This window comes from Rana temporaria, chromosome 1 (assembly GCF_905171775.1).
Source record: "Rana temporaria chromosome 1, aRanTem1.1, whole genome shotgun sequence".
NCBI classification, from domain to species: domain Eukaryota; kingdom Metazoa; phylum Chordata; class Amphibia; order Anura; family Ranidae; genus Rana; species Rana temporaria.
In genome coordinates, this window is record NC_053489.1 from 158,788,010 (window position 1) to 158,802,742 (window position 14,733).

The 14,733-nt window shown below is 40.6% G+C and overlaps 1 protein-coding gene across 1 annotated transcript in view; it reads right to left on the reverse strand.

Moving 5' to 3' along the window:
• Positions 1-8,074: 8,074 nt before the first annotated feature.
• The window catches only part of FBN2 (fibrillin 2), a 290,847-nt gene continuing 284,188 nt past the window's right edge, over positions 8,075-14,733 (reverse strand). Inside the window, exons 63-65 of the mRNA XM_040344842.1 lie at positions 13,872-14,100; positions 11,703-11,874; positions 8,075-9,853 (exon numbers count right to left, since the gene is read on the reverse strand). Coding sequence (XP_040200776.1) covers positions 9,482-9,853; positions 11,703-11,874; positions 13,872-14,100 — 773 coding nt within the window. The 3' untranslated portion in view covers positions 8,075-9,481. The remainder of the gene's footprint in view (positions 9,854-11,702; positions 11,875-13,871; positions 14,101-14,733) is intronic.

Genomic DNA, 14,733 nt, shown 5'->3' on the forward strand with positions numbered 1-14,733 from the left:
GGTATTCATTTCTTCACAATCACTTTCAGGGTATGCCCACTTATAGGCATACTGACCAGCGAGGCTAAGGCACACCTTAGGCCTGGGTAGTTAAGGTGTCGCATTCCTCAGTGAAGACTCTGACTACAATTGTGAGCATAGAGGGGAAGGAGAAGGAGAAGGAGAAGAGGCTGGACGGTGAGAGCCTGGAGTGTGGCTTTGTGGGTTCTGATGGCGTTGCTCCCACTGGGCTTGGTGATGGGAGGCCAGGTGCCTTCTTAAGGCGGTCGTCCCTAGGTGAGTGTTGGGCTTACCGCGACTTATGCGTTGACTGCAAAGGCTGCAGATGGCAACCCTATTGTCTGCAGCGGACACGTTAAAAAAAGCCCACACTGCGGAGCCATGGGCCGGCGTCCTGGGAGCACCAGATGTGACCGTACATAGTTGATGGATCGCTCCTGATACATTAGGAGTCTGGTTTGTCCCTCTTGTGCAATGTAAGTTCGGCCTGCTTCTCCTCCCTATCTGCTGGTCTATCTCTCCCTCTGAACTCCCCTCCTCTCCCTCTCTTGTGGGCACCCACGTGACGTCTGTAGACACGTCTTCATCGACGTCACCTTCCCCATCACTAACAATAGAGATCTCGGAGTAGGCAGCAACAGCAGGCACCAACCTCCTTGGGCTGATCTGAGTCAGACTGCTGAGTGCCGGCTGTTGCTACCTCCTCTTCCTGATCCAATGCCAAGAAGGACTGCGCATCCGAAATGTCTTCTGATGGATCGGAAAATAATTCCTGTGACTCAAGCGGAGGGTATATGGTGGTGGTGGTGGTGTTGGTGGCGAGCCACTCAACCAAGTCTGGTGCGTCCTTTGACGTAATCGAACGAACATTGTGCCACTTCCCACTTTGGCTCCGGCCTGGTGCTCCTGCCCTACCCTTACCACCCCTGCGGAAGGGCCTGCCTCTTCTTCTGCCTGTCATTTTTTAAATTACCCTATGACAAAAGTCTCTAGAGAAGCGCAGTATATGTGGAAGAAGGTATATAACAAAATTGTCGTTTTGGGGGGCCACTGGTTTATCGCACCAGTTGTGAAACTTTTTTTTCATGAAATTTGTTAATGTGTATAGCAGAGGTAACGCAGCGAAAAAGGCAAAAATTCAGCAGTAACCAAATACAACGCCAGTCACATTGCTGCACAATACAAATCCACTATAATATGCTTTCTATATTCAAAAGTATATTATAAGTGTATATTACACCTATATACTGCAGAGCAAGTAGCACACCTATACCAGTGCTTGAAAGGACTTTTGTGGACCTGTTAGGTAGTGATTTGTGTTGCTAAAGTCTGTCCCTGCTGGAAACAGCAAACTGTCCCTACACTGACAAAAAGTATATGAATGTATTACACACCTATGTACTACACAACAAGTAGCACACCTATACCAGTGCTTGAAAGGACTTTTGTGGAAATGTCCCTTACTGACATCCCTTTGGTCTAAAAATCCAGATTATAGCTGCCCCGCCTCTCCAGTACCTTTTCAGTGTGTGTATGTGTATTCTGTGTGTATGTATACTGTGTGTGTATACTGTGTATGCATACAGTATTTGTGTGTGTATACTGTGTGGCCCCATAATCTATTGCCTGGGGGCCCCATAATCTCCTATTGCCCGGGGGGCCTATAATCGCCTTTTGCTCAGGGGCCCCATAATCCCCTATTGCCCCGGGGCCCCATGAGTTGTCAGTTCGCCCCTGACTGCACAGCAAGTAGCACACCTATACCAGTGCTTGAAAGGACTTTTGTGGACCTGTTAGGTAATGATTTATGTCACTACAGTCTGTCCCTGCTGGAAACAGCAACCTGTCCCTACACTGACAAAAAGTATATGAATGTATTACACACCTATGTACTGCAGAGCAAGTAGCACACCTATACCAGTGCTTGAAAGGACTTTTGTAGACCTGTTAGGTAAGGATTTGTGTCACTACAGTCTGTCCCTGCTGGAAATAGCAAACTGTCCCTACACTGACAAAAAGTATATGAATGTATTACACACCTATGTACTGCACAGCAAGTAGCACACCTATACCAGTCCTTAAAAGGACTTTTGTGGACCTTTTAGATAGCTATTTGATTGAATACAGCCTGTCCCTACTGGAAACGCCAACCTCTCCCTACACTGACAAAAAGCAGAATGTAAGATGGCCGCCAGATCAGGTCTATTTATAAGGTAGGGGGTATGTCCTTGTGCTGAATCGTCTCAATTGGCTGTCCTGCACCACCTGATGGATGTGTCATAGGTCAAAGTTCTTACCCATGTAACATTGCGGACCGCCGCAAACATCGCCAGATGTCCGCCGCGAAACGACCACCGGGCGAACCGGCAGGCCATCTCTACACATGACCAAGAAAATGCCATATCCTGGGTGGATCTTCTGGAAGCTAGGAGGGATGCAGGATGGGGCACACCACTTTAGCTGCTGGTGCCACCATGCAGCTTGTCCATTGGTGACAGAACAGTCACCAGGACCCCTTGCTCCTCACTACCCTCCTTTTCTTATTCCTCAGACCTAGCAGTCTCCCACAAGCACCTCAGAGCATTGTCAACATCTCAGACTAAATGCTGCAATGCTGTGTTGCAGCTTGAATGCCCAAGGGACAGGAACCACACTTGGCCAGAGCAGGTGGCTGACCCCATACCATTTTCAGCCAGACATGGTAGTTTGTAAATATGGCAATAAACTGCTAGCCACCTTTCGCCAGGAAAAATCATATATATACCTTGCTTTGCACATGTTCACAACCTAGTGTTGAAATGGTTCATCATTAATTACTCTGGCTCCAAGAAGTTCCTTCATCAAGCCAGAAAGGTTTTTGGCAACTTTTGGCAGTCAGGTATGGCTCCTTGTGTAGAAATGTACTGCCAACATCACCTTCCTGCCAAGTACCTTATCTGTGACACCCCCACGCAATGGAACTCAATGCCGGCTGTGCTGCAGTGACTGCACCAGCAGAGAGCCATTAATATAGTATGAGGACAGGCTTTCGGGATCTGAGGTTCTTTTCATTGCAACAATTGCTCATCGTTTAGAATCTGTGAAGTGTTTTTACTGAAATAGTGAGCTGTAACAAGGCAAGGGTTAGTTATATAGTAACTCTCATGTTCCTCCTGGAGCACACACTGTTTTACCTGATAGACCATGCACTGGAGGAACAGCAGCAGAAGAAAGAGGAGAACTTGCTCTTGTCTCAGAGCCAGCAGGAACATTTTCCTACTGTCTCCATCCATGTTATAGCAGCAAGAAGAGAAAAATGGACAGCCGCACTCCGGAGTAACTTTTCAAAAAAGTTGTCTTTTATTTTCAAGCAGGAACATGCATAATCACCACAACCATAAACCAGGACAGTCGACACATTTTGCACTTTAGCTAGTGCTTAATCATGGCTCCATCCATGTGAGGGAGGCAAAAGCAACAGAAGGCCAAGAAATACAAGGAGGCTTTGGGCGTTGGCAGTGGGAGGAAAATGGAACTGTTTCAAGGTCGGCAATTAACCCCTCTTAAACCCAAGGTTTTGTACTTGGGTGGGGTGAGAACCCTGATACAAGGGGTAAAATGGCCAATCTACTACAAACATCCCAGGCAGAGTGCATTATGAGGAGGTGCTGCACAACCTCTTTTGATGGTAGCAGAATCCCCACTGATGACCAATGTGTCTCAAATCCTCTGATCCCTGAAAGAAGGAGCCATGGTGGTGACTGTCTTAGACAGTCTCCTGTGTATCTGTTGTTCCATATAGCAAAGCAGCCATTAACATTCATTTTGCAGCAATTCTTCATCTATGCTTCTAATTATATAGATATTCTCAGTTATTGTTTACATATTTGCATTATTGCAGGTACTGATATAACTAAACTAAAAGAAAGATGTGCACATAAACTGAAGTACTCCTTTAAACACTTGGGGCCAGATTCACAAAGAGATACGACGGTGTATCTCCTGATACGCCATCGTATCTCTGAGTTCTGCCGGTCGTATCTATGCGACTGATTCAGAGAATCAGTTACGCATAGATATTCCTAAGATCCGACAGGTGTAACTGTGTTACACCGTCGGATCTTAGGCTGCAATTCCAGGCCGGCCGCTAGGTGGTGTTTCGTTTTTTTTTACACGACGAATATGCAAATGAGGAGATACGCCGATTCAGAAACAAACGACCGCCCGGCGCTTTTTTTTTTACGTCGTTTGCGTTCGCCTTTTTCCGGCGTATAGTTACCCCTGGGTCTATGAGGCGCAGCCAATGTTAAGTATGGCCGTCGTTCCCGCGACAAAATTTTAATTTTTTACGTCGTTTGGGTAACTCGTTCGCGAATACGGATGGACGTAATTTACGTAAACGTCAAAACCAATGACGTCCTTGCGACGTCATTTGGAGCAATGCACGCTGGGAAAATTTCCAGATGGCGCATGCGCTGTTCGATTGGCGCGGGGTCGCGCCTGATTTTAATAGTACACTCCCCCTAGCCACGGAATTTGAATTCCGCCGGGGGATTTACGATACGCCGCCGCTAGTTTTGAGGTAAGTGCTTTGTGAATCAAGCACTTGCCTCAAAAACTTGCTGCGGTGGATCGTAAATCAGATAGGTTACGCGGATCTAAAGATCCGCTAACCTATCTGAATCTGGCCCCTGCTTTTTAAACAGAATATTTAAGTAATTTGAGCCACTGCTTAAAATTGTTCATCCCCTTACAGTGGCTAAATGGATAACATCTTGATTTTATTTTCTTATGTACAAATAACTGCTAGCTATGTTCTCCATATGCTCTACAGGAAATATCGTAAACTGATTTACTAGTTATATGTGAAAATATCCTATTTGTAACGGATTCCACAGTGTTTATAGTATAAACATCCATTATGATCTATTTCCTTGAAGAGTGTGCTTGGCAGACACAGAAACAAAACACAATTCTGGTATAATAAAAATTATAATGACTTGCCAGGCAAAAATACTATATTATCAAGCCATTTGTTGGACACTACATACTTACGTACTTACAAGCTACCTCCATAAAACCATTGTTTTTGTTGCTGTGAAATTTGGCCTCGTATTTTGATCCACAGAGTAACGTCTCATCCTAAAACCCAATCAATGACTACAAATTGCCTAAACACCTCACTCCAACCCCCCCCCCTCACAACACCACCACCACACGTTTACAGCAAATGACATACAACACTGCTTTAGTGGCAGGTAGTAAAGAGAGCAGATATAACTTGGTGCCAATCTCTCTGTTTAACACTCAATACCATTTAAACCATAATTCGACAACTCAGCTAGAATGTAAGGATCTTTGGGATATACAGAAGGATTGTGTTTAAAGAGCATACATAAAAAACACACTAATTTACCCCAAAAATATATTTTATTGTAAGAAAACAGATGTCAACCAGGTACACATGGAATTGTAAAACAAACCAACAGATTTTCCCTTGTTAAACTTGAACAAAGATTTGACTTTTGTTCTTTAAAGTAGTATTTGGTGTATTCTAAATTGATTCTGTGGTATATTTTTGCTGCATTTTCACTTTGTTCTGGAAGACTATTCTTTGGAACCAATTGTGTAAGGAAACAATTTTAGCACACCTTTTTTGCAAGTCAAGTAAATAAAAAAAAAAAAATGTAATTGTGATCTAGGCTTATGATTATGATAAGCAACCAAAATAACAGACACATGTTGTGAAGATGGGGTGTGTTGAGGGGTATGGTTTATCCCAAGTAATTGTGTATGGAAAGTGTATGGACAGATCAAGATGGGGCTATACAATGTCTCAATTTTAAAACTGAACTGTTGGAAGATATGATTTACTGTCTATGTCAAATATTACAGCCAATAGTGATTACACTATTTAGTGACTTTCTGGATGGTTATGAAGCATAACCTGATAATGGAGCTGCCTACAGTAAATCATTTACAAAGCACCATTTTCAATAGTATATTACAAGGCACATGGGAGGAAATTACAGTACTTTGAAAAATGGTATGCCACAGAAAACATGAAGCATTCACGGTATTTTGCTACAGCAGATGAAGAGCATAATTCACGTCAATTATCTATTATAAAGCTAATGAAAAGGTCCAGTGTTTGATGTTATGAACTTCCATTAAATGAGCACCTGAACTCTTCCAACTGATCGGGAAATATCTCTATCAAATAGTTGAAAGGGCAAAATGAAAAAATATAATCAGTTAACAGCAGTGGTCCCCAACCAGCAGCTTGTGAGCTACATGTGGCTCTTAGCTCTCTTTGACAATGCTCATGGCATGTTTTTGTTACTTTTGTTCAGACTATACATGGTCTTTAAATGTGAACATAACTTGACTTGACTCCCATTAAAAATAAATTTGTCTGAATTTTAAATAACCACAGCAATTTAGAGCTTATCTATTCACAAATGAATAAAACAAAATGGCTCAATTACCACAAAGTAAAATAACAAACAAACAAGGCTCTATGCTCATTTAAATTAATTTTCATAATGCATGTCATATATTACTGTAGCAAATAAATACACATTTACAGCTTACTGGGCACTATAGCAAAATACCTTCAAATACTTACAAACTGCAAAACAAATATTGATGAATGTGGTAGATGATAAAGCCATACTTAGTTTTGATTGGTTGGGTATAATTCTTCAAATAAACCAATTAGAGTTTACCCAGGCATCTTTTTTACCTTAATACATTTCTAAAATTTATGTTACAGAAATCCGAGCCAGATTTTATAGAAATACTCAGATAGCTTATACAAAAATTTGCAATGATAATTAACCTTTTTGGTGAGTTTCAAAGCTGTTTCTAAATAAAAATATACAATATATCCCAAGTTACTGTGCTTTAAGTATTTCACTGATGTGTTTTAAATCAAGCATCATTATTAATATATGCATTATATTTTAGCAATGCCTTCTGCGTTACATGTTTCAATGCAAGGGGATTGGTTTTGTAAATGTTTTTGTAAAATTATTGGCTGGACTTAAAATCCTGTCTAGCCCTAAGTACACAATCTTTGTGTTGGGATGCAAAGAAGGTTTCCACTGTAAATTAATGGACTTAAACCTATGTTAAGCCATTGGTGGACAAACTGTGTGCATTTAGGGTATTCAGATTTTTTATTTACTACGTTTCTGTTTTGCCCCATTACAATGGCAAGCTGACATTTGAGGTCCTAAAATACTATACTGACACTCATTCCCAGTGTAAATAGATATAAGCACTCCTATATTAAAGTGTATGTGAAGACATTTTTCTTTTAGTTTTGGATAAAGTATGGAAAGGTTAGACCCTTTGTGAAGTCTTTATTGCTATCTCCTCAGGAGAGGTTTACCATTTTATTTGTCCTAATGACCGCTGTTACCAAGACAGAGAGTAAGAAGAAATTCAAGTTTTTAAGTTGTCAACAAAGCAAGAAGAGTGAGGAAATGCTCCAAAAGAGATACCTATTCTTATACTAACTCTCTAATGCCACGTACACACGATCGGATTTTCCGTTGGAAAAACCTTGGATGGTTTTTCCGACGGAATTCCGCTCAAGCTTGGCTTGCATACACATGGTCACACAAAAGTTCTCTGAACGCGGTGACGTACAACACAACAACGAGCCGAGAAAATTAAGTCCAATGCTTCTAAACATGCGTCAAATTGTTTCCGAGCATGCGTCAGAATTTTGCGTGTTGAAATTGCTATAGACGATCTGATTTTCTGAAGTTTTTTACGTCAGAAAATTTGAGAACCATCTCTCAATCTTTTGTTGGCGGAAATTCCGACAGAAAAAGTCTGATAGAGCATACACACGGTCGGAATTTCCGTTCAAGAGCTTACATTGAACTTTTGCTGTTGGAATTTCCTATTGTGTGTACGGGGCACAAGTTGGAAATGATGTTCACTTTGGAGAGACTTCCTCCCATTTCCTGTTGTTTCTACAGCAAAAAATAACTTTAACCCTGCTTAAAACCTTCCAAGAAGAAATAGGAGTTTTATGTTTGCAAAATGTTACCAACCTGCTGAGCTAGCAATGTACTACTGGCTGTAAGCTATCACTGTCCCACAGGGAAGTGATCATGTTGTTCGTCCCTCCTCTTTCCTTGTTCATTCACAGAACAAATGGTATTCTGTGAATGGTTCACGGAATCTAAGGAATTCTGTGAATGGACAAGGGGAAAGAAGAGGCAGATAAATATCATGATCTCTTCCCAGAAGTACAGGACTAGGTATAATGTCCAGCATATGCAATTTAATTAATTGCACAATAAATAGAAACAATCTGTACAGTTAACACATCTGTCCAGATGTAACCTTTAGGAATTTGTAAATATGCCAGTGCCTTAACCTGCTTTACTCAAAACTAAAAACAAAGTTTTGGTTATCAATACACTTTAAGCCATGCTGTGCTCTATGTCAAACTTTAAATGTTATAAATATTTAAATTATATTATATTAGGCTACATGTGGTTGTAACTTATTTTATTTAGCCTGCTTTGAAACAATTGTCAGCATGTTTGTAAAATTCTATGTTTAATCAGCATTCACAAATGTTGGTGTGTCCTTTATTGGATCAAACTACACTATGTGAACTGCTACTTATGTACAAAACTCATATAATGGTCTTCATTTCAGACAGAGACCATTACAGTTCTAGAAAGTTAAAGGCTCATTCACATGGAGGCTCAGCCCTGTACGGTGTGTAGAGCAGTTAGTTTATCTTACTTGTACTAGCGTTAGGCCGCATGCATGCAGCCTATGTAAGTCAAAGGATATTCATCAGCTTTAAGGACTCAACTGCACAGCTGAGTTTGACCGGTAGGCAGGGATAGGTACATGGCCCTGGATGTACAGGGTCTGCTTCAGGAGCAATGTAACCGCTGTGTTGGTCCATACAGTAAGTCCATACAACTAATGTGTATTTATTCACTTATGTAGGCTGCTTGCAACTCAGGGCTAGCACAATAAAATAAACAAACTGCTGTACACGCTCTAAAGGGTTGAGTGTGAATGCGCCCTAAAGCTGATGTAGCTATTAACACATTTTGTGGAGAGTTGTGTATTAGTATAGAAATGAATTTATCAGTGTGAACGGTTTGTGAAAACAATTATTAAATAAAGAACAAACACAATGACTTGGGATTTATCTGTATGTATCATTTCTTTACAGCTGTGCACTTTCTTTATTTGAGGCTACAATATATTTAAATTACTATAACCAAAGCTGGCATTTTCATAAAACAAAAAGAAATGTAAAACATTACCACTTCTACGTTATTTTTCCTGAAACAGTCACTGTGCAGAGGTGAGACAAAAAAAAAAGAGAGGGGTCCATTAAAATCAGTCACTTCCTCCTTAAAGCTTTCAATATGAACACATGCTCAGTTGGATAAATAAAGGACCAAATGTGGTTGTTCTGCTCTTTTGATTCAGTTTGAATGTGCTCTTTAGTTTAAGAGATGTCTATCTGTAGTCTCATTCTGAGTGTCTCCCCCAGCTCCCCTAAGAGGTAGTTGTCTTCGTGTTTCTCTTCCAGTTTAGTGAAGTCACTTTTCTTATACAGAGGGATGCTGATTATACCCAGTGTGTAAGTTCCTGGCTGTATATTCTTATAAGATGCATGGAGATAACTAAGTCCATCCCTTTGGTTTATACGGAAGATGGTGTTATTGCCTTGAAATATAACATAGCGTATGTGGTTGGTAAGGGCTTGGATTGCCGGAACAATTTCCAGGATGTGGTTCTTTGTATTGAGTTCAGAGAAGTTTATCTTAATCTTCAATGGCTCCTCTATATCCAGACTCTTCAGACTTATCTTTTCATCCTGTGTAAGCAAATTATAATATTATAATTGGGCAAGAAATTTGCAAACAGTATAACTAGATGTCATACCTAAAGAGGCATTGACTTTAAAGTAGAACTATAGGCAAAATGTGTTTTCATTTTGGGCAAAGGGAGGGTTATAACCCCCGAATTTTTTTTTTTTTAGTCATCTCTGCCTAATGTGTTTTTTTAGTCATTTAGCCTGTGATCTAATGGGGAGATTTACCTTCACTTTCTGTACAATAAGCAAACAGGAAGTGAGAGGAAATCCCTGTAAATCAAGGGAATTCCTTGGTCATCCCCAGTTTACCAGAACTAAAGTCCCCAATTGGAAGATTTCCCCTCTATTACTTTTCTGGGGACAACCCAAAATTTGGGTAATTTCTTTTGCTTTCACTTTCAATGTTAAAGATAAACTGAACAACTAGAAAGGGTGAATCTTCCTAACGGGGGCACAGGCAGCATTAAAAACTGACAGGTGTTCTAATCCATCTCCACTCTATCCAAAACAAAAAAAAGTTTTCTCTTTAGTTATACTATTTTAACTACATTTTACTTTAACTGCTTGCCGACCAGCCGCCGCAGTTATACGGCGGCAGGTCGGCTCTGCTGGGCGAGATCACATAGCTATATGTCATCTCGCCGAGCAGCCAATAGGGGAGCGCGCACACCCCACCCCGCTCGCCCCCAACTCTCGTGCACGTGCCCAGCGGGCGCGATCACCGCCGGGCACCCGCGATCGCTCGTTACAGAGCGAAAACCGGGAGCTGTGTGTGTAAACACACAGCTCCCGGTCCTGTCAGGGGAGAAATGCCTGACAGACTGTTCATACAATGTATGAACAGCAATCAGTCATTTCCCCTAGTGAGTTCACACCCCCCTACAGTTAGAACACACCCAGGGAACATACTTAACCCCTTCCCCGCCCCCTGGTGTTAACCCCTTCCCTGCCAGTGGCATTTTTATAGTAATCAATGCATTTTTATAGCACTGATCGCTATAAAAATGCCAATGGTCGCAAAAATGTGTCAATAATGTCCAAAGTGTCTGCCATAATGTCGCAGTACCGAAAAAAATCTCTGATGGCCGTCAATACTAGTAAAAAAAAAATATTAAGAAAAAGGCAATAAAACTACCACCTATTTTGTAAACGCTATAACTTTTGTGCAAACCAATCAATAAACGCTTATTGCGATTTTTTTTTACGAATTATATGTAGAAGAATACGTATCGGCCTAAACTGAGGAAAAAAATTGTTTATATTTAAAATATATTTTTGGGGGATATTTATTATGGTAAAAAGTAAAAAATTATTAATTGTTTTCAAAATTGTTGCTCTAATTTTGTTTATAGCGCAAAAAGGTGTCCAAATACCACCAAAAGAAAGCTCTATTTGTGGGAAAAAAGGACGCCAATTTTGTTTGGGAGCCATGTCGCACGACCGCGCAATTGTCAGTTAAAGCGACGCAGTGCCGAATCGCAAAAAGTGCTCTGGTCTTTGACCAGCAATATGGTCCGGGGCTGAAGTGGTTAATGGGACCCATTGCAAACTATGGTTGTAGCCCCAGACTAGATATCCCTTTTGGCTAAAAACAATAGGCTAAGTAAAAAATATTTTCTACAGTGTGCCTGGATTTTTAGCATTACTTTACATTACTTGATCCCCTTGTCACATTAGAGCAAAGGCTCTGTGTTATTTTCAGATTTTATCCCTGCAGACTATATTATATTTATAACCTGCAGATCACTGTAAAATATTTCTAAATACTGGGAAGTAAAAACCCCAGTGAAGCTAAAAATAATAAACCACAAGAGCATTTGTGGCAGCAAATATTAGACGAGTATCTTACCATTAGAGGTTGTGTATCATTAGAACTTCTCTTGGACCTCCCAGATTTCTTTGGGTAGCCATTGATCTTGCATTCATAGCATGCTTCTGGGGACAAAGCATTCTCTTCACTTTCATCTATAGCAGCAGAGAGATACTGGCCTCTGTTGAATCCAATGCTGGACACACAATGCCTGCAAAAATAGAACATCAATTTATTTTTACATTGCACTATAATGAATGAATGACTTGTATAGCGCAACTCATGTGAACTGAATCGCCTCTGGGCGCTTTTTCCAGCCAGAGTCTGCTTGGCTGGTGCGGTCATTTTAACCCGTAGGATCGTGACACGCTTGGGACACACAGTCATACACATATATACTGGGCCAATTTGGACAAGATCTAATTTACCTACCAGCATGTCTTTGGAGTGTGGGAGGAAACCGGAGTACCCGGAGGTAACCCACGCATGCATTGGGAGAACATGCAAGCTCCAGGCAGATGGTGTCGTGGTCGGGATTAGAACCAGTGACCCTTTTTGCTGCTAGGCGAAAGTGCTACTCATGTAGCCATGTAATTTGACTTTGGAGTGAAATGCTATATTTAGTTTACTTTACAAGTACAACAGATATACTACAACAGATATCTGGTATTACACATACTATTACATTACAAGTAATATTACATTAATTTGAAAAATACCATTGCTTTAATTTAAAATGAATGACAAGTTAAAAAGAACACAGATGGTGGACACTTTTTGATCTATGAACATTTTGATACAGTAGTGAATATAATACTATATTGGTGATAATTAAGGCTGCGCTGAAGTTACAAGTTTTGTTTATGCTTAATTCATGTTAATTGGAATTAAGATATGGGATTGTTTCACTGGTTTATACTGGTTTATATATACAGTACATGCTGATTTAAATATTTTATAAGGATCATTTTAGGATTAATTGGTGAGCATTTTGGAACTTTATATTATTTGAAGATAGTGCATCCTTAGTGCAAAGTTGTTTGATTATATATTACCTTAATTTAGCTATAATAAAAAGAGCCAACAGCAAGGGAGGTACTTTTAATGAAAGCTTTAAAATTCCAAAAATACATTGAATTTTACTTTATTCTGATGATCCATTTTAAATGTATGTTATAATATCATAAAACACACATAGCTAGATTCAGGTAGGGGCGCACAACTTTAAGGCGGCGTAGCGTATCGTATTTACGTTACGCCGCCTTAAGTCAGAGAGGCAAGTACTGTATTCACAAAGTACTTGCCTCCTAACTTACGGCTGCGTAGCGTAAATGCGCCTAATTCAAAATAGGCTGAGGGGGCGTGTTTTATGACAATTTGGTTTGACCTGACGTGATTGATGTTTTTTTGGAACGGCGCATGCGCCGTCCGCCTACATTTCCCAGTGTGCATTGCGGCTAAGTACGCCGCACGGTCCTATTGATTTCGACGTAGACGTAAATGACGTAAATCCCTATTCACGGACGACTTACGCAAACAACGTAACATTTTCGCATTTCGCGGGAACGGCGGCCATACTTTAACAATACTATTCCAACTATTTGATGGAATATCTTTAGGCCTGATAATGCGTTACGTAAACGGCGTATCTGTACTGCGTCGGCCGGGCGTACGTTCGTGAATAGACTATCAAGTGATTTACAAATTTTACGCTGACCGCAATGGAAGCGCCACCTAGCGGCCAGCCTAAAATATTGCACCCTAAGATAGGACGGCGTAAGCCGTCGTATCTTAGATAGGTTTAAGTGTATCTCTGTTTGAGAATACACTTAAACTTAAATTTCAGCTGCTCATTAGGCACTTATCCTCCATGTCACAATTCACTCTATTTATAGAGAATTCTGTCTCTAAGCACATCTGCTTTCACTACCCTGAGCTAGAGGAATCTTTTTTTTTGCTAGTAAATATGTGTCTATTGGAAATAATCAGGTTTTTCCTAAATTTGAGTGTATGCTGCTGTTGCTTCTGTTGGTTAACAATCGCGGACAATCTTAAACAATGAAAATATAAAACAATCATAAACAATGAAAATACTGCAATGGGTCAGGCTAAATCTAATCTGACTAGGATTGCCTAAATTCACTGTTTCTAAGGCTGAAGTGAAATTAGAACATTTCTGGAGCCATAAGCCATTCCATAAAGCCTTACCCTTGGCCGGCTCTGTAGTATCCAGTGGGGCATCCACAGACGTAGCCTCCATCAGTGTTGGAGCAGCCATAATTACAAGAATTCTTTGATGTACATTCATTCACATCCTGACAGGAAGCTGAAAACTGGTCAAAAGCAAATCCAGGTGGACAAGCACATTTGAAGCTGCCAAGTGTGTTGTAACAGGAAGCAGAACCACATGTGTTTTGTGTGGTACACTCATTTTCATCTGTGAGAAAAAAATATGAGGAGGACATTTATGAGAATCTTTATTTTAAAGCTTCAGTGTATGATGTGGTTTGTGTTCAGACTGAATATGGAAAACTGGGTCTGGTGTTGATCACCAATGACCCAGGTCAAAGTTGTCCATAAAGTAATAAAAAGCATTACTGGCCAGCATTTCAAAAACATAAGCATGGCGTAGACAGGCATTTACTTTACAAATCCTTTGTCTTCTTCCCTGTTAGAGCTTGTTCACACTTGACTAAATTTCTAACTCTTAACCAATGCTCCTATAGTGTTGATGCGCTTTAGTATAGGCATTAGACTTGTGGTAATGTGCTTTAGTATACAGTGGGTGTTAGACTGGCGTTAAAGTCATTGTAAAGTTTTGTTTAAAAAAAATAAAAAATAACAAACATGTTATACTTACCTCCCCTGTGCAGTTGGTTTTGCACAGAGCAGCCCGGATCCTCCTCTTCTTGGTTCCCTCTTACTGCTCCTGGTTCCTCCCTCCTATTGAGTCCCCCCACAGTCAGCAGCTTCCTATGGGGGCACTGGAGCTGAGTCACAGCTCAGTGTGTCCAATCAGACACAAAGCCCTGACCAGACCCCACCCCCTCTCCCCAATGATTGGCTGACT